The sequence below is a fragment of the Emydura macquarii genome, unplaced genomic scaffold (assembly GCF_026122565.2).
Source record: "Emydura macquarii macquarii isolate MOO-44397 ecotype Brisbane River unplaced genomic scaffold, CSIRO-AGI_Emac_v2 contig_2448, whole genome shotgun sequence".
In the NCBI taxonomy this organism is placed as follows: Eukaryota; Metazoa; Chordata; order Testudines; family Chelidae; genus Emydura; species Emydura macquarii.
Window position 1 is genome coordinate 3,719,579 of NW_027132585.1, and position 19,867 is coordinate 3,739,445.

Below are 19,867 nucleotides of genomic sequence, written 5' to 3' on the forward strand. Positions count from 1 at the left end.
AAAAAAACCAACCCCCCCCCCCCCAAAAAACAAACAAACAAAAAAAACTCTGCTTGATTGCATTATTCATTTGACTTAATCTATTTTTTTAAGAACTCTACTGAATGTTCATTTTGTTATTTAATTTGGCCTGTCACAAATGTATCCAAGGTAGACTATTATCTCTGCAGACCGTTACTAGGTTCATGTGGTGGTTTTTGTGTTTGAAAATCTCTGCCCTCCATTAGAAAGCCCCTCTGTGTCAAGGGACTGACCAAGCTAGAGAAAGCTCTTCCTGATCCATTTGATATCTGTGTGAAATAGCTTTCTTACCAGGAAAGTCCATTTTCCTGGTGGCAGTAATTTTGGCTCCCACAGTGGCTTCAGGCTTTTACTGATCCACATGATGCTAAGTTTTATAAGGACTGTGTGATGCTATAGATTTACTCTAAATTCCTACCAGTGATGATGACTAAGTTTTGCTTTACTGTGAAACAGTCATCTTTCTTTGTGCTTGCATGCCAATCCTGATGAGGCCTTTGTAAATGTGATGTGAAAAGATCTTTTAGTTTTTATCTGAATCAGATTAAAGCCCTTAAAGTCCACCCAGCTTTTTTCATTTGACACCGTCATAGTGGATTCTGCTGCTACCAAGAAAACCACTTCTAAATGGCTGTCTAATTATATTTTTCACTGCTGTAGCCTGGCAGGCCTGCTGCTTTAAGGTCATGTTGAGACTTATTCTATTTGTAGAGGTGATGCTTCAGCAACTAGCCGCAGACTTGCATTTTTACTGGTGTCTTGCAAAGCAGCCTCATTTCTCCTCACACATGTGTGAAGCACCTGTGTGCATGTTTCTACCCATGAATCCAAGTGCAGATTATCAGTGTTACAGAACCCATTTTTCATAATTATGTCCAAACCTTTCTGCTCCTTAGGGTTCTTTGCTGTTCAGGTGTCTGTTACCCCTCTTCTGACAAATTTTATTAGGTACTCTAGACCGCTTGTGTTTTTCATATTTATAAGATGGGTACCTTAATCCTAAAAGCAATGTTGCCGTTTGTGTTTGCCTCTTGTTGCAGCTAGTGAATTTTTCTGTTGCATTTGGGATCTCCTTTGGCTTTTCAGTTTCTAAGAATAGCAATCTGTAGAATATCTTAATAAAAGAAATTATTTTTCTTCAAAAATGCTAAACTTATATGGATTGTCATTCATCCTCCATGTTCAGTGGAATTCTGTAGTTTTGTTTGTATCTTTGTCTTCGCACTTTGTTTTAGCTCTTAGTCTGGGAATATTTTGAAAGGCAATTACAGGGGGCATGGTTACAAGGACATTAATGCTATGGGAGTTCTGGTTGATCTCTAGACCCATGATTGTGGTTATCCCTGAAGATATCTTCAGAGAATGTGATTTACAGAACTTCTCATCACATTAAGAGTGTAATCCAGGTATATTCCATTCACTATCTTCTGCCTGGCACGTTGTTAGAGGTTCAGATTTTTCTTTATGTATTGAGAATTAAGTTTCTTAACACAGACTAAATGATTAAAAAAATCCCAAAACTAACTCTTACATCATTGGATCAGTAAATTGCTTGTTAGGCAAACTAACATGTTCTGATTCCTTCGGTAATATCAGAAATTCATACTGTTTGGTAAAAGTTAGGTTCTTTAAGAACTCTAACCAAATGAGATTCCAGCCTTTTTGTCCTTTTTACTTGTCACTATGATATTTTAAGGTATTTTCTGGTTCAACCAAATTTTTAATGTTTGGGTATTTTTTCAAGAAACTGCATCTGTAATACTGTTTAATTTAAAAATACGTTTTATAACGTATTTTAACAGTTTTGTAGCAATTTTCAAGGGTATGTCTACAGTGTGGTATTAGAACATGCTCCTCCTACATGTGTGTTTGCCCAAACCATTTTCCCATTCACATACACAGCACTTAGCAGGTGCTTATTTGTAGTTTGAATCCATGCTTGCTTGCAATTCCGGGGGTTTGCTTTAGGGCCTGAGCTGTGCTTTTATCTCTTGCTGAACCCACCCTCTTTTCAGTGAGGAGACAGGCAAGAGTCAGTCCACCAGTCTGACAAGTTCGTTCATAATTGACTGGGGAAGAATCTTAGTGTCTCAGCACACAGAACCATGCATGGGTTATGCCCCCAAACACACATGGGTGAGTTTGGGTAGAAATAGCGAGGACATAGTAATGTTAGTAGAGCTTTACTCTGGGAGCTCTAATTCTCTGGCCAGGGTAGGCTAATACGAATGCTCAGATCCAGCTAACAGCAGTATAGACGTACTATAAAATGGATACATTAAGGTTTCATGAAACTTCGAGTTTACTTTTCTCAGATGCGATTGGAGCATCCGCACTTCTACTAAACTGAAGTCATCTGACAGTTGATTTAATGTACTGCCAACCAATATATTTTCTTACTAATTTGAAAAATGGCAGGTCTTGTGAAAATTAGTACTGCTTAATTGTGAAATATTTTTCCTGCATTTTGAATTAACAAAAGCGTACTTCTCATTCATTTGACAGCCTTACATCTGTGTTTGATCCAAGTTATTGGTAAATGGATTCAGGAAATAAAAACTGCACTTACCCTTCTCATCATTTGCATTTTTTATACCAGTAAGCCAGCTGGCTTCTTGCTTTCTTACAAAAGCAAAAAATCTTGCCTTCAGTTTCTAATTGAAGTTATAGTACTGTAAAATAGGACTTTAGCTATCACCTGCTGCAACAACTACTGAATAAATTGTGTTATATCTGAGTGGCCATTTAAAGTGCATTTAAATTGCAAATTTGTTTTTGACAGATCCCTCAGTGGTGTGTTGACTACATGCGGTCATTACCTGGACCTAAGAGAGGTGTAGCTTGTACCCAGCCTAGAAGAGTAGCTGCAATGAGTGTGGCACAACGAGTTGCTGATGAAATGGATGTGATGTTGGGCCAAGAAGTAGGTTACTCTATTCGATTTGAAGACTGCAGTAGTGCAAAGACAATTCTGAAGTAAGTATTGTAACACTCAACTAAAAGTGGTATAGCAGGCTTGTACAGGGGCAAAGGTTCTGGCGGGGAATCTGGAGGTAGGTTGTGAGAAAGGAGAATGAGAAAATCTGTGCGGACAAAGGGCTGTGCCCACAAAGAGTAGGGGGAAAGTGGGGCTTAGGCTCAGGGGGACCTGCAGATCTGGTGGGGGGTGAAGTGAAATGTGGAAGTATTTTGTCTTACTATCGTATACTGGAGATGAACTGTATACTGATGAATTGTTTGTGGTTCATTAGAACAGCTGCTGTCTGGAGCTACTCTCCCACTCCAGGCCCTCCTAGCACAAGCACTGTGTTTTCTTCTCTTTGTGGGTCACAGGGACAGTCCAAGTCCCTCCTTAGGTTCCCAGTCAAGACACTGCATTCATAAAACCCTCTTCTACATTCCCACTAACTCCTCTCTTCTCTCCTTGGTTTCTGTATGCACAGCTTGTAGAGAACCTTTGGAGTTGAGGAAATGAGTGATCATATAAAGGGGAGCAGGGTGATAAAGTGGGGTGCCAGTACTGAGACATTAGTGCATCCAGTGTTTCTGCTACACTGCTACATCGCCTCCTTGGTGCACTGAGGTTGCAGTAGTGGGGCCCTGGAAGTGCCAGTGTCCTTACACAGACACACACTGGGTTTTCCCTCATGTAGGCCTCCTGTGCAGATTTGGAGTCTCTCCCCTTGAACATATGAATATGCTTGCTAACCTGCCATCTCTTCCAAGCCCCTCTTCAGTTATGTTCCCTGGCTCACTGCAGGCATGTGCAGAGAACGGTTGATCAGTCAAGGAAGTAGGCTGGAGTTGTAAGGAAATAAAAGCTGACCATCTGAGCGGTTGTTCGTTAATTGCAGTGAGACTCTGGTTACTTGAATAAGTGGAAACAAATCTATATATTTCAAAATTCACCTGTAACTATGACATGATGAGAAAATATATGAAATCCAGAAGTATTGGGGGCTGTAGTTGTTAGCTTGAGCAGGGGTATAAAGCATTGGATGAGGCCCACATATTATATTTATGTAAATTGCATGGCATGTTCAGGTTGTTCATTACTAAAACAGCCCAGAATATTTCCAGGTATGAATAGTATGATTCCAGTGTATACCAAAGCAAATGTCAACATTTTTCCACAAGAGCCCTTTTCCACCCAAAAATTGCCAATACCCCAGAGAGTGTGGGAGACCAGGCAGAGAGGGCTTGAACCTGGGTCTCCCACATTCCAGGTGTGTGCTTTAATCATCAGGCTATAGACCCAAGCATGCCCATGCCCATGCCCATGCCCATGCCCTCTCTCCCTCTTCTTTCCCCCTCCCCTCTCCTCCCTGTTGGACCTGTTCCATTTTGTATAAAAGCTCATTGAGCCAGATAGACTATACTAGCGTGGTGGTTAGTGCCCTCATTTAAGCTGAGACGCACAGGTTCAAGTCGTTGTTACAAACTTCATTAAAAGCTATAGTGTGGAGAGAGCCTAAAGGTAACTTCTGTGTTGAATTTGAAGAAGAAAATGTTTTTTTAGTTGAATTTCAAGTACTTCTGTTAAAGTCTAAATATATTTACACTACAGGTGCTGCATATGCTAAAACCTGTGATAGTAAAATGAAGCACGAATTTGTTTTTAGACTCTGTTAGTTATGCTGCTGTTAACATTTATACTTGAGTAACATTTAAAGTTCTAAATATTATAAGAGTTCTCGTGAACCTTTTGCTTTAGGAAGATAGTCTTTGCCCCAAATAATTTATAATCTAAGATTACATACTAGTGAGTTGCAAACAGTAGGAGGGAATGGGGTGTGGAAAATGAGGGTAAAAGTAATAAAATCAAGTAGGTACCTAGGATAAGTGTGCATAATGTGATTCAGGAAGTATCACTTAATCCTTTTCTAAAAATTGTTCTTTTAAAAATATAGAAATCCTTATCAAACTACAATGCCTTGATTTTTAGCTTTTGCTCTACTCAATTCTCTTTATTAAAAATGTGAGACTGGACCTCACTGTCTTTTTTAAAATCACACCTTTCTTTAAGCACTTACCCATCCATCCCCCAAACACCAACCTCCAGGCTAAGAGAGAGACAGTAGTGAGTGAGAAGGACTTATAGAAGTTTCTACACAGATGATACTTCAGTATTAATTTGGAAAATTTAAAATTTTGCTTGTGTGCAGGTATATGACTGATGGTATGTTACTTCGTGAAGCTATGAATGACCCTTTGCTGGAACGTTATGGTGTTATCATTCTTGACGAGGCCCATGAAAGAACATTGGCTACTGATATTTTGATGGGAGTTCTGAAAGAGGTTGTAAGGCAAAGATCTGACTTGAAGGTCAGTAACGATTATGCTTTATAAGAAGTCAGTATGTGCTCAGAATTTCCTTTATGCTTCTGTGTTTCCTAAATATGGATTACACTATGCTTACTAGCCATGGATTTCAGTATGCTAACTAGATAGCAGTAAGGGTCATATTTGCTTTCTAATACATATATTCTATTCTTTTCAGTGGAATCCATGTAAATCTAAAAGCTGTTTTGTTATAAAACTGTTTCCTGATATTTATTTCAACATATTAAACAAGAGGACCTTTCCCACAAATACTTGAGTTGACTAGACCACTAAAGCAAGGAAATTTAGAATGAAATCTTAAATTTGATCTTTCAATCATATATTTTAACTTTTTAGTTTCTCACTATCTTATGTATTATGTATAAAATTCTGTATGTTCTTGATGTTAACTTTGGAGTAATTTTTGGAGTAATTTTCCCTGTTTTCCCCCTAATTTACAGGTTATAGTTATGAGTGCTACTCTAGATGCTGGCAAGTTCCAGATTTATTTTGATAATTGTCCTCTACTAACTATCCCTGGTCGTACCCATCCTGTGGAGATTTTCTACACTCCAGAGCCAGAGAGGGATTACCTTGAGGCAGCCATTCGTACAGTAATCCAGATTCACATGTGTGAAGAAGAAGAAGGAGATCTTCTACTTTTTCTTACTGGACAAGAGGTATCTTTCATATTCTTCATTGTAGGAGCTAGATTCAGAAGCTTATACATGTTAAGGGTTTTAGCTGTGCATTCAAGTTTATTCCTTGACTTTCAAATTTGGTTTGATTAAGGAAACAGATTTTGGAGTGTGAGGCAGGAGATAAATGTTGGGCTGACCCTGTATGATATTAAAGATTTTTGTTAAAAGGTAATGGCTATGATTATTTCAGGGCCAAGCCTTTCCATATAGAAACATTAAATTAGCTTCCTAGGCTCATATTTAGAACCTAAGTAACATGAAATTGACAAGTGCTGAGCGCACAGTAACTCTCATTGACTTGAATGGGAGCCTCTGGGTACTCTGCACTTGTGAAAATAAGGTTGACTATTTATATTCCTAGATCCATTTTTAGGAACTTGAATTTTATAGTCATATTTAAAAAATTTGGCTCTGATATTTACAGCAATACGTGTGTGTGAGTGCATGTGTGCATGCTGTCCCACCTTGTAGTTAAGAAATTGGAAAAAAAAAATTCAAAGCTATGTTCTGAAAGTGGCTGTCCAGATGAATATACTCAAAAATCTTATGTTCTGTAGGGGGGAAATAGTTCAACCAGCATGAATGTTGCGTCTTTCTGATTTTGGGGTTTCTTTTGTACATATTGTGACATTACCCAGGGCACAATCTGGACTGTTGAATAGCTGTGTCCCCTCAATTCTCCATTGTGGGATGCCTTTTACTTTGCTTCTCTGTGAAAGTAGCCATTCCTGGTGTGCTCACACACAGCTCCAGCATGTAAATTATTATACAGTATGAGTGTTACAACCAGCCACTCTTGAATTACATCAGAAAGCAACCCCAGCAAATTCCCAGTCCTAGACTTCCTCCAGAAATGTGCATGTTGTATTGTCCAGCACCCTCCCAGAGAATACAAGCTCATATAAAGTCCATCATTTCATTAATTGAAAATGATATGCCCAAATCCTGTTCTCTCAAATTAAGTTTCCCCAAGACTTAATCCAAACACACAGTGGTTTAGATAGAACAATAAAACAAGTTGATTAACTATAGAAAGATAGATTTTAAGTGACTACAAGTAATGAGGCATAAAAGTCAGAAATGGTTACAAAAATAAAAGGTAAAATGCAGCTAAGTGATTTCAAAAGGTTTCTCTGACCACGTTTCAGCTGGCTGGCTAGATTCCTTTCAGCCAGGACCCCTCCCCTAGGTCAGGGTTACTTTCCTTCTCGTACAGGTGTTGTTAATGCCATGGGCAGAGAGAAAAGGAAGAGTATTTTGGGGAGTGTCTATTCTCCTTTTTTATAGTTGTCTTTTTCTTCAAAAATCATCTCCAGCTGAGGTTCGGGAGACAGAATGTCTGTGGAGATGGGAACCCTCAGCTGTCTCTTTGCCAATATGTAAATTTATCACTTGCAACTTTTTTCTGCCAGAGAATTGCTGCTTGACCAGGTGATGGTCCATTTGATCTTGTTGACACCTGAATGAGGTGTTGGTTTGCCTTTTGTTTCCGAGGAACTTGTTTGTGGCTGTTTTTGCAGACTTGGAATATGTCTCAGTAATATCATACAGTGGAATCTTATAACTGTACATACAGTGTTACCCCACACATTTTACCAGGACAATAATGATCAGCAAATTGAGTTTTCAAATGATACCTCACAAGGCATACTTGGTACAAAATTTATCATAGTCTTGTAAAAGGGGTGAATATAAGGGTACACATATCATCTTTGCAAACTTCTTCAGCCTTTTCCGATGAGCTTAGTTTAGTGTCAGGGACATATTAGTGAAGCTAACAGCTGGCGTTCACACAGGTGGCCCCTTACCTTGCTTAGCATCCTTTTACCTACACCTGATTTTCCGTGGCCCTCTTCCTTCCCCAAACCCTACTGCTTGTCTGTTTTTGTCCTGCAGGTATGCCCTTTGAAGTAAGTGCTTTTAAGGGACACAAAGCAATTCAGTTTCTTGAAGTAGCCTAATGTGTTGCTCACAATATGAAAAAACTAAAAAACCTGATGGAAATCATTTGCTTGGATGCTCAACATTTGCAGGCTTCTCCTCGGATAATCTTGCAAGTCATACAGATTTAGTGGCACTTCTTTAGAAGATTCAAAAGACTTACATGATGTAATGGTTTCTAGCAGCTGGTACTTCTCTTAAGGGACCAAGATAGTGACTGCCAGCGCAGAAGCAGATTCTCTAATGGCCCTTCCCTGCCTAGATTCTCCCTCTGAGAGCCTGCTTCTGGATTGGTGGAAGTGAATAGTGCAGTTCAAGGCATAATCTGTCAGCATTTGACTCAGATAAACGTGCTTTTCCTCAATCACACAAAGATGTGGATGATGTAGAGTGTGAACTGGAGATGGGGAGATTTATTCTGAGGGATGATTGTCATATCTTGATTTAAATGAGTGGCTTGAACTGTTTACCTGACAAACCTTTTCAGGGAAAGTCCATACTATCATTCAGTATATTAGAAGCAGAGTAGACTGCAGTGCTAAAAAAAAGCCTCTCACTTCCTCAAGGCTCTTTAATTGTAAATTTAGTGAGTTCAGATCCTTGTCCCCACTCAAATTCCAGTATCTGAGTTAGCCAGGAAAACAGGCCTTCTCCTGCTCATTGACTTTTGACCCATAAGTACTTGATGAAATGAAAGACAGAAGCTGTTCCAAAAGGGTGACCTCAAAAAAAACCAAACCAAAAAAACTTTTGAAGTAGAAATTTAGATTCTGATGGATCTGGAAGACTCTGGTGGAGAACTAGTGAAATGGTGACATCATAAGAGTGAAGACCGTGAAAGTCAATTGAGAGGGAAAGGAATTCTTAGTCAGATTAATTTATTCAACATCTTTGATAAAGAAGCCTTTGTTATAGGTTGAGTGCATTTGCCCCATTAATGTGTTAGTACCCTTGAAACCATCCAGAGTCCTTCAGCAATATCAGGGAAGAGTAAACTTTATGTTCCTGATATCAGGTAAAACCAAGCAGAAAAAAGTAAAGATACAAAAATTGAAGGTTGCTTTATATATAATAAAGAAACCAAAAAAGGGCTAAAGCTCAGTTTTAGAATTGAATTGTAGGTTGCCACTAAGGGGGCGTTCTGAATGTTCCAGGGCCTCTGTTTAGACAGCTGTCAAATCAGTCTATGTGGCCGAGGCCTGGTGAGATGGTTGTGGAAGCTGAAGTCTGAGGATGCTGTAGATCAGTGGTTCTCAACCTGTGGTCCACAGACGTGGTCCAAGGGTTCTACAAAAGACTTGGACTGAAAATTTACTGAACAGAATTCAACTATATATACAGACAGTAGATTTCCAAAGGGGTCTGCACCTCCATTTGAAATTTCCGAAGGGGTCTGCAAATGAAGAAAGGTTGAAAACCACTGTTGTAGATCACTTGATAAACATGGGAGTTATAGCAAACTTTATAGCAAATATGGGAGTTATACCTGTCATCAGACAGGATTTGGGTGTAATCTGGAATAATTTGAAGTGTCCAAGGTTGTTTTGGTTTTTTGTTTTTAATTTCATGCTAATCTCTGCCTTGGGTATTGACTCCCTTCTCTGGGTGCCACCTTCTAAAGAGGCTCTGGGTCTCATGATTTGGACAGTATGGTTGTGGTTGAGGTTATCTGTATTACTGACCTACAGGATATTAACCTTCTTACATTCATTCACGGGGTCCACGATAACTCCCTTTGGTGGTTGAGCCACCACCATATCTGTTATCAGTGTGGTTCTTGTTGTGGTGTTCTCGGATTGGGAACTCGTAGTGACAGCTGTTGTATCAGTTGTAGAAATCTGCTTCTAGCTGATGACCGTGGGAACCTGAAGTGTTTTCCTCAAGGCTTAAAGCTAACAAAGTCTATGTAATTGACTGAAGTTCTGTTGGATTTCTTAAAAAAGAAGAGTAATTTTTTGCTGTGAGGGGGAGATGTGATGCGCCCGTCAGACTTTAGTTATTTTTCCTGATCTGTAACTTCCTTGTTCACATGTATTATTTTCCCTTCTCATGTCTCTCCTCCCTTCCTAGAAACAGTATTTTCTTTTTATAGGATGATTAATCAGTGAAAATTGTACTTCAGCTCTCATTTTATTGAGTGGGTTCTGGTACCTTACCACAAAAACATTTAAATGAGTTTCTTGTGATACATCTGACTGCATACTTCCATAACTGGAAGTTTCCTGTCCCTGGACTGCATGTGTCTGGTACTACTTCACTTGCTTACTCAAGGTAGTGAGATATTTTAGGCATATAAAACATTAGAGGGACTGGTCAGCAGGGTGCAGAAATATTCATTGCATAAAGTGACACACACGGAGGGGGAAGCTGATATAGAGCTGAGCAGAAGAATCTCCATCTTCCTTGGACAGCCAGCACTTGGGAAATTGATATGCCCACAGAAAGCAGGTGCCTAAAAGAGCCTGAGACTGATTACTTAGCAAATCCCCCTTAGGTGCAGTGGCTATTGTCTAGTTGGTCTGGCAGCCCTGCTTTTCTCACAGACTCTATTCTCAAATTAATGAAAGAAAGTAATCTCTTCATGCCAATTTAGGCTCGCCATCCCAGCAGTCAGTTCGCTTTGCTTTGCAGCATAGGTGGAAAACTAGACCTGCCAATCATGGAATAAATAGTATCCAGTTCAGAAGTGACTTTGCCCACTTGGAAAAGTCCCACTTCCATTTAGTCCTTTGGCAATTTCACAGGCATTCAGACCTCGTCTTATTTTTACCTTTTGGTACATATTCCAGTTATTCTCAGTTGCTCTTAGTCTTCCCATTATTGGTTAGTTTGTTAGAAGAGCTGATTTCCCAAAATCAGGGAAAAATGAGGAAAATTGAGTGGGAGGAAGAATTTAGACAGAAAAATGTAATGAGAGCTGAGAGTTCTTTTAGATGTCCAAAATGCTAAGATTCCCCAATCAAGAAAGAGGACAACTTTAGGTAACAGCCGGTCTTTGTTCAGATGGAAAAAAAGGGATGTAGTTAGCAAGCAATATAAACTAGAAGCTGTAAAATGTAGAAAATTGATAAGGGCAGCTAAAGACATCAAGGAAAAATCCATGGCTAGCAGGATTAAGGACAATGAGTTTAAGAACAAACAAAACCCCCTTAGAAGTGGTATAGGTCCATACCTAAATAGAGATGGTAAAACTGTTAATACAGATGCAAAAAAAAGGATGCATCATCCATTAGGGATCAGCCTAAATCAACATGCCCACATTACTTACGTCCAAGAGTCCTAAAAGACTTGGCTAAGGAAATCTCTAGTCTGCTGCTGTTCATTTTTAGTAAATCATGCAATACCAGAGAAATTCCGGAAGGCTAGAAGAATCTTAATATTGTGCCAATATTAAAAAAGGGCAAATAAGATTACTTGGTTAAGTATAGGGTGGTTGGCCTGATGTCAGTCCTGCACAAAATAATGGAAAAAATTATAATGGAATTCCATTAATGAAGAACTAAAGGATAGAATTATATATAATGCCAGTCAGCATGATTTTATGGCAAATGGGTCTTGTATCTTATCAAAGAATAAAATCATTTTTGACAAGTTTGGTACGGTTAACTGTATAGATGTAACATACTTAGACTTTTGCAAGGCATTTGACTTAGTACTGCATGACATTCTGATTTAAAAAATTAGCGCTATGGCACATTTTAAATGGATTATGAACGAGCTAATGGATAGATCTCAAAAGTTGTCATTGAGGGAGAATCATTGAATGGGAATACTTTTAGTTTCACAGGAATCATTCCTAAGCCAAGTCCTATTCATTGTTTTCATTAATAATCTGGAGGTAAATATAAAATCACTGTTGATAAAATGTGTGGCTGACCCAGAGAGGGGCAGAATGGTAAATAATAATGAGGACAGGACAGTCATACAGAGCAATCTGGATCACTTGGTAACCTGGACCCCATGAAATAAATGTGTATAACTTTGAATTTGGCTCTATTAAAATGTCTCGAACAAGTAATGCAGGCCATGCCTACAGAATAAGGCACTGTATCCTAAAAAGCAGTGACTCTGAGAAGGATTTACGGGTCATAGTGGACAAGCGACTGAACATGAGCTTCCAGTGCAATGCTGGGTTAATAGAGTCCTTCCTTGTATAAATGGAAGTAGTGACTAGGGGAGGGAGATGATTTTTACCTCTGTATATGGTATTGGTGAGACAGATACTGGAATACTACATACAGTTCTGGTGTCAATATTTTTAAAAGGATGGTGAAAAGAGTCTCAAAAATGCTTCAAAGATTAGATAAAATGGCTTCCATTGAGGGACTAAGAGAACATATTATTTTTATTTTATCAACAGATTGAGAGGAGACTTGATTAGTGAATAGGAACCTTCATGGGGAAAAATTCTGGATGCTGATGGGCTCTTTAATTTAGCAGAGAAAGGCATAATAAGAACCAGTGACTGAAAACTGAAGCCAGACAAAATCAGATTGGAAATCACTCTGTTATTTAAGAGTGAAGGTGATTAACTTAGAACAAACTACCAAGGGAAGTAGTGGATTCTCCATCTCTTGGTATGTTCAAGATTGGATATCTTTCTGGAAGGTATGTTTAGTCAGATGCAAGTTATTGGGCTCAATATAGGGAGGGATAACTGGGTAAAATAATCCGGTATAGAAGAGATCAGACTAGATAATTTGATTGTCCTTTATGATCTTAAAATCTATGTATCTATTATAGTTGTCTCAGTATGAGCGGATTGTTAGGAAGGAATTGAATAAGGTTAAGGAAGTCTGGCACACTAACTCAGCTAGGGTATTCCCTGTCTGAGCTTGGTGAAAGATAGTAGGGAGAAAAAGGCGTAAGTTGAGGTGGAGATAGCATTAGTCAGTGTGTTCAAGTGTGAAAGGGGAATCTTGTCAGGGCAAGAGTCTTCTCTATTGATGCATTGAGTGTTCCAACATCGACATCCAATCATTGGCGTTTAGGTCAAGGAAAAATTCCTGAATGCCTAAACATATTGGGGTAAGTTATTCCTGATTCATGACACAGCAACCCTTCATTGCATTCAAGTGCTGAGTCTTGCTCCCATGGTTGCCATGATAGTCTTACCCTCCCACATGCATCTTTCCACAGTGGAGAGTTTTTTTTTCCTGAACCAGTATTCAAGAAACTTCTTTTCTCTCTTGCATTAATAGATCTTAGAGGCTCGATATACTATTACTTGTTTCCACTTGGCCACTAAGAATGGTATTGCTTGGCTCCGCAAATATGTCAAACATAATAAATTAATTTGATTCCTTCATCCCACCTTGCCTTTTTATTGGGGCAAAACAAAAGAGATTGTTTCTATCATTCTGCAAGAGACACGTGCATGCACGCGTGCACAATTTTGAGGACAGAAGGAGTTGCAGTGCGGAAGTACTTGTGGCCTAGTGACGTGAATTCTCTATCAGTGGATAGCTGTGCCTTTCACCCTTATAGTTAGAGGGTTGTTTTTGATGCTAACACAAATCCCCTTCTACCCCCCCCCATTCAGAGAGGCCAAGTCTACACTTCATGCCTGTATTGGTATAACCACATTGCTTAGGGATGTGAAAAATCCACACCCCTGAACGATGTATTTATACTGACTTAACATCCCCTCTCTCCTCCCGCTAGTACTCCCATCGGTGTAGGAGCATCTTCACTAAAGTGCTACACGCCACTGTAGCACTGTACATGAAGATAAGCCCTGACTGTTACACTTCAGTGTATAAACACCAGTCCCTTCCAACCCTCTTTAATATGGAGTACCTCTTAGTCAGTCAGCTCTGATGTATTTCTCTTCTCTCCCCCCAGGATATAGATCCTTCCTTGTGTCTTGGGCTGACCAGTTGGCTATTGGTTCCCTTCAGTATTTAACAATAGTGTTTGCTTTATTATATTGGATAAATACTACTCTTCTGTTACAAAGAGGAGAAAAGCTAATTATTCTTGTCTAGGCAAAGACCATACCATCATGCTTCAATATGATAGATATCTTGGTTACAAAGGACAAAAATTAGTTGGAGTGTTACTTACCAGTCCATGTCTATTCCTTCTTTTTTGCTTTTAGCGCTCTCTCTCTCTCTCTCTCTCTCTCTCTGCTTCATGACATGTTGCCAAGGAGACGCTCTCTGTAACTTCTGTCTCTCTCCTCCATCTCTAGCCCCCTCCTTCTAGAAGAGAACTCTTTTACATAAAAAGTAATAGTCCATTCTGTGGAGAAGAACTGAGTAACATTTTTAAGGTTCATGTTAAGGTAAACCCATATTCTAGCAGTGTAATAGATCTGCTCTGTAATTGAGCGTCCCTGTTTAAAAGATAACTATCCTAAGTGTTCTAAAATACATACATTTACTCAGATATTCTTGAAATTTGCTGTGCTTCACGGGGATGTGGGATAGGATTAGAGCTCCAGATATGGGGTCATTTGAGCCAGGGATTCCTGATATAGTCCCCCTAAAAATGAACTGTTTCCTTCAGTGTTGTTTTGCATACATTGGGGCTCAGGCTATGGCTGTAATACTGCCCAAACTAATCTCACCTGTTCAGAATTTCTCATCTAGTCCATGGCACTCACTGCCCTTTTACACAGAATACTTTTGAAAATAGTACTACCCTAAAGTTAAGAACTCAAGGTTAGGTTGAGGCTCACTGATGAGCCAGAATGAAATGTGCCTATGCAGCAAAACTAGGTAGCAGTTTGAGCCAGAGCATTTGCCATCAGTCTGCTATCAAGTAGCTAGGTGACTCCAGATGCTGAATGGTGGCCATTGAACCTGAGTACCACTTATGTACTGTGGGTTCAAGTCTACCTATGGCAACTTTCAGAAAATGTGTACTGGACAGTAGCTGTTCACTGTTTCTTCAGGAAGTTTTGCCCTAATTTGAGTTGATATTTTAAAGTGCTCTAAAATCACACAAGGCTGATTTTACTTGTCAAGGAAATTAACATTAGAGAGAGAAGACGAAAGATTCTAATAAGAAGTTAGGTGAATGTAATCATGACTCATGATCCTCAGCTGTTTCCTGAACAATGGGACTGAGTATGATCGAAAGAAAGCAAATTGCTGGGTCATTTGGTAGAGGGATAACAGTGCCCTTAACATGAACTGATCATATTTTCAGATTCTTAATTTTTTTTGGTGCTGTTAAAGGATATTGGGTTTGGATTAGTGAGGAGGAAGGGGGTGGGGAGAGTGTATTGGAGCAGGGCAGGAGTTGTGAGGGTTGGGAGGATGCAGAGTAGAGAGTCTCCACCTTTGTCCCTTAGTATAAGGGATCATACAAACACTGTTTTTGAAAACCTAGTTTAGCGACCTAGTGCTTTGATGAAGAACTGGGTTTCCAAAAAATAATTTTTCTTCCTCGAGTGCTTGCTCATGTCAATTCCAAGTAAGAGTATGCGCGCTGCAGTTTGCCGGAAAGTTTTCTCTCAGAAGTACCTGCAGCTCTGGCGCCCTCTGGAGTTGTGCTGCTATGGTGCTGTATATAGGGGCCTTCGGCCCTCCGCCTTTTCAGTTCCTTCTTACTGCCCGTGATGGTCGCTGGAACTGCTGCTCTTGCTTAGCAAGTGCTTCCCTCATATCTCTGTTCTTTCCAAATACCTGTAAATAGTTCTATAGTTCATTTAGTTAGCTGTAGGTAATTAGTGTAGTAGAGTAAGTGCCCACTTATCGGGTTGTTACCCCATGCCCGGAGGGAAGGGGAGGTTATGCCTGGCTTTAAGCCCTGTGGGCCCTGCTTGAAACCTGTGCCAAGGGACAACCTGCACTCAGCCTGTCTCAGCTGCCTTGGGGAGTCTCATTTAAAAGATAAGTGTAAGATCAACTTAGGACCGAAAAGGAGCCCAGTCAACGCTTGAAGTTCCTGCTTATGGAGGCCACTCTTTGACCTGCAGACCAGACAGCTGGCTCATTGTCATCGGTGAGGAGTGCTCTGGCCTCGACGAAGGAGCTGTCTCTGAGAAAGGAGATGGCACCGAAGGAACCCTGGCACCGGCAGACATCTCCGGCACAGAAAGAGCCTTGGCACCGGTCCCCTACACCAAGAGGCTTGGCACGGGATGAAAAGTGGCACCCCTCCCATTCCCTGGTGCCGTGAAGGAGGAGCGGAGACAAAGGGCGCACTCAAACGCCCAAGTCCAAGCCTGGAGAGGCTAAGGTGCGTCCCGCGCTGGGACACCTGAGCCCTCAGTCTTCGACCTTGCTGCCATTAACTCTGGGCCAGAAGAGGACCTTGTCGAGTCTGGCGGCGGTGGTATCGTCGTGGGGGAGAGGGAGGAGGAGGATATTCAACTTTCCTCCACCCCAGAGACATTTGAGGTGGCCAGAGACCTTATCAAAGAGACGGCTCCACCGCCTGCACCTACCCGCACTCAAGATTGTAATCTGGTATTGAGGAGATGGACGGTACCGTCCTGGGGCAAGCTGGCCATGGTGGCGCGCTCGAGGTCCCCACAGCACCGGTCACCGTCACCATGTGGTACTGACCCCCCATGGTCACTTAGGAGTGAACATCTCTCATCTGACTCCGAGGCAGAGTCATATGCCTCACACAGAGGATCTGGCACCAATGCAATGTGCGCATACTCCAGCGCCACGAGAGACGCAGCCGTTTGCGGTTCTGTGGCCCCCATGGTGGCAGATGCCATCTCAGTGGCTGTTTTGGACTCCTTGGGCATACCACCAGGCCCAAGGGGCCCTCTTGGCGAGGTCCCACTCATTGGCTTTGGGCACAGAGATTGGCCCTCCCTCTCAGCAGTAAGTGCCTTGCGTGGTGCTGTAGAGAGCCCAAACCCTGACACCGGGGCTGACACTGCACACGATCCCGGTACTGAGGACGAAGAGCCAGCCCAGGACTCATCAGGTGTACAAGACCCAGGGATCAGAGCATCATCATCCTCATCACCGGATGAGGTGGTCGCAGAGGCCTAGCCTGCGCCAGTTCCAGACAACATCAGGGTGCACGAGGAGCTGTTCTGCAGGGTTGCTAGAAACATAGGCCTTCAGGCAGAGGAGATTGCTGAGAGAGGTGACCCCATGGTGGATATTCTAACATCTGAAGGTCCTTCTGCGGTGACTCTCCTTCTCATAAAAGCCATCAAGTATAACATTGTGGCTCTGTGGCAGACTCCGTCTTCTCTGGTCCCAACAGCCAAACGGATGGAGAGGAAACATTTCCTCCTCTCAAAAGGGCATGAGCATTTTTATAAACACCCACTTCCTGCATCGCTTGTAGTGGCAGTGGCTATGAAAGGGAGCGTCAGGGGCAGCAGGGTCCCACCTGTAAAGCAAAAGAAGCCAAGAAGCTGGTTCTCTTTGGGAGGAAAGTTTGGGGCTCCCAGCTTAGGATAGCGAACCAACAGGCTATCCTTAGTAGATATGCTTTCAGTTCTTGGCTCTCTGTGGAGAAGTTTGGAGATGCACTGCCTTCCGATGCCAAGATGGAGTTTGATGGGCATATTAAGGAGGGAAAGGCAGTCTGAAAGACTTTACTCCAGGCAGCGTTGGACAATGCGGACATGGCTGCCAGAACAGTGTCGTCAGGGGTGACAATGAGACGGAGCTGTTGGCTCCAGGCTTCAGAACTGCCTCAGGAGGTGCAAACCATCATCCAAGACCTCCCATTTGAGGATCCTGCCCTTTTTCCTTCTCAGATAGATGATAAAATGCATAGTCTGAAGGACTTGCGAGCCACCCTGAAGTCCTTAGGGCTCCATACACCAGCACCGCAAAGGACACCTTTTAGGCCACAACCCTTGGCCCTCTTCTACCAGGGCTTGTCCAGGCAGGACACAAACCGCCAAGGGGGCAGAAACAATAACAGACATAAGCCCCAAAATCCCCCCTCCGACAGGAGCTCTGGCCACACGAGACAGTCCTTGAGGAAACAAGAACTTTTGAGGGCATACCCGAGGATGGCGTAGCATTCAGTTCCACGGATCCAACCCTTTTTATTTTTGCGCTGTCTATCCCATTTTCACATGCATGGTCCTGAATGACCTCTGATCAGTGGGTCCTTCGCACTGTGAAACTGGGATATTTTCCTCCAGTTTATCTCATGCCTGCCTGCCCTCCCCTTCCCTGAACCTCTTCAGGGACCCCTCTCATGAGCAACTCCTGCAAAAGGAGGTGCAGGCTCTCCTAAAAGTCAGAGCGGTGGAAGAGGTCCCTTGGGATCCCAATTCCTAATCCCAAAGACCAGAGGAGGGCTCTGCCTTATCCTCGACCTCCAGAACCTCAACAACATGAAGTTGAGATCCCTGGCCTTGATTATCCCTTCTCTGGATCCGGGCAATTCGTACACCGCTCTCGACTTGAAGGACTTGTATTTCCACATTGCCATCTTTCCAGGCCACAGGAAATTCCTTCGTTTTATTGTGGGTCAAATGCATTACCAATTCACTGTCCTACCGTTCGGACTCTCAGCAGCTCCCCTCATTTTCACCAAGTGTATGGCAGTGGTAGTGGCATTCCTGAGGAAGAGGTGTACGGGTGTTTCCCTATCTTCACGACTGGTTAATAAAAGGATGAACCAGGGCTCAGGTAGAGGCGGATGTACAGTTCATCAGGACCAGGGTTCGACAGATTGGGTCTTATTCTCAAGTCGACTTTGATTCCGATCAGGAGAACAGAGTTTATAGGAGCGGTGCTGGATGCTTCCGCAATCTCGCTTCTGTGCACTGCAGGCCCTCATGGAGAATCTGAGGCAGTACCTTCATACGGCAGCCCGGAACTGCCTGAGGCTGTTAGGTCATATGGCAGCATGAACATATGTGGTACTGCACATAAGGCTGCACCTCAGACCTTTATAGAGCTGGTTAGCCATGGTGTACCAGCTGGTTTGCCACAGCATAGACAGTGTGATCTGACCCTCTCCCTCAGTGTTGGAATCCTTGACCTGATGATGCAACCCAAGCAGTGTATGCGCGGGAGTCCCCTTTTCAGCACCGCAGCCATCAGTTTGCCTAGTGATGGACGCTTCAGCGATGGACTGGGGAGCCCACATGGGACAGCTAAGAACACAAGGCCTTTGGTCCCAGTCAGAGCTCCTTCTTCACATCAACATGAGAGAGTTGAGGGCAGTACATCTAGCATGTCAGGCATTCCAAGATCATCTGGAGGGCAAAGTGGTATTGGTCCTTACAGACAACATGACAGCCATGTTTTATATAAACAAACAGGGTGGAGCTCGCTCCTCTCCCCCATGTCAGGAAACCCTCAGACTCTGGGACTTCTGCATCACACGGTCGATACACCTGGAGGCCTCATACCTGCCAGGAGTTCAGAACACCTCAGCAAGTGCTTTCTTGAGTACAAATGATCCATTTGTCTGGACGTGTTGAACACCATCTTCCAGAGATGGGGACCTCCCCAAATAGGCTTGTTTGCCACAAAGTCCAAAAGGAAGTGCCTCCAATTTTGCTCCTTTCAGAAGCACAGTCTGGGATCAATAGCAGATATCTTCCTCATCCCGTGGACCGGCCAGCTGCTCTACGCTTTTCCACCTATCCCACTCATTCTGAGGGTCCTGCGAAAGATCAAGCAGGACAGGGCATCCTGATAGCCCCAGCCTGGCCTTGGTAGCACTGGTACACCTTGCTGCTCGACCTTTCTGCAGACAGTCCTGTCACCTTTCCACTGTTACCGGATCTTGTCACACAGGATCACGGGTCGCTTCTCCACCCCAACCTCGGATCCCTTCACCTCATGGCCTGGAGGCTTCATGGTTAAATTCCCTGGAACTTGAATGCTCAGAGCCCCAGTAAGGTGGTATGTGCTCTTAAGCAGTAGGAAGCCCTCCACAAGGGCTACATATCTGGCTAAATGGAAAAAGTTCTCAGCATGGGTCAC

The 19,867-nt window shown here is 42.4% G+C and overlaps 1 protein-coding gene across 1 annotated transcript in view; it reads left to right on the forward strand.

The window, feature by feature from the left end:
• Window positions 1–19,867, forward strand: part of DHX15 (DEAH-box helicase 15) — an 82,967-nt gene that overhangs the window by 17,406 nt on the left and 45,694 nt on the right. Inside the window, exons 3-5 of the mRNA XM_067562567.1 lie at window positions 2,804–2,997; window positions 5,187–5,346; window positions 5,805–6,023. Coding sequence (XP_067418668.1) covers window positions 2,804–2,997; window positions 5,187–5,346; window positions 5,805–6,023 — 573 coding nt within the window. The remainder of the gene's footprint in view (window positions 1–2,803; window positions 2,998–5,186; window positions 5,347–5,804; window positions 6,024–19,867) is intronic.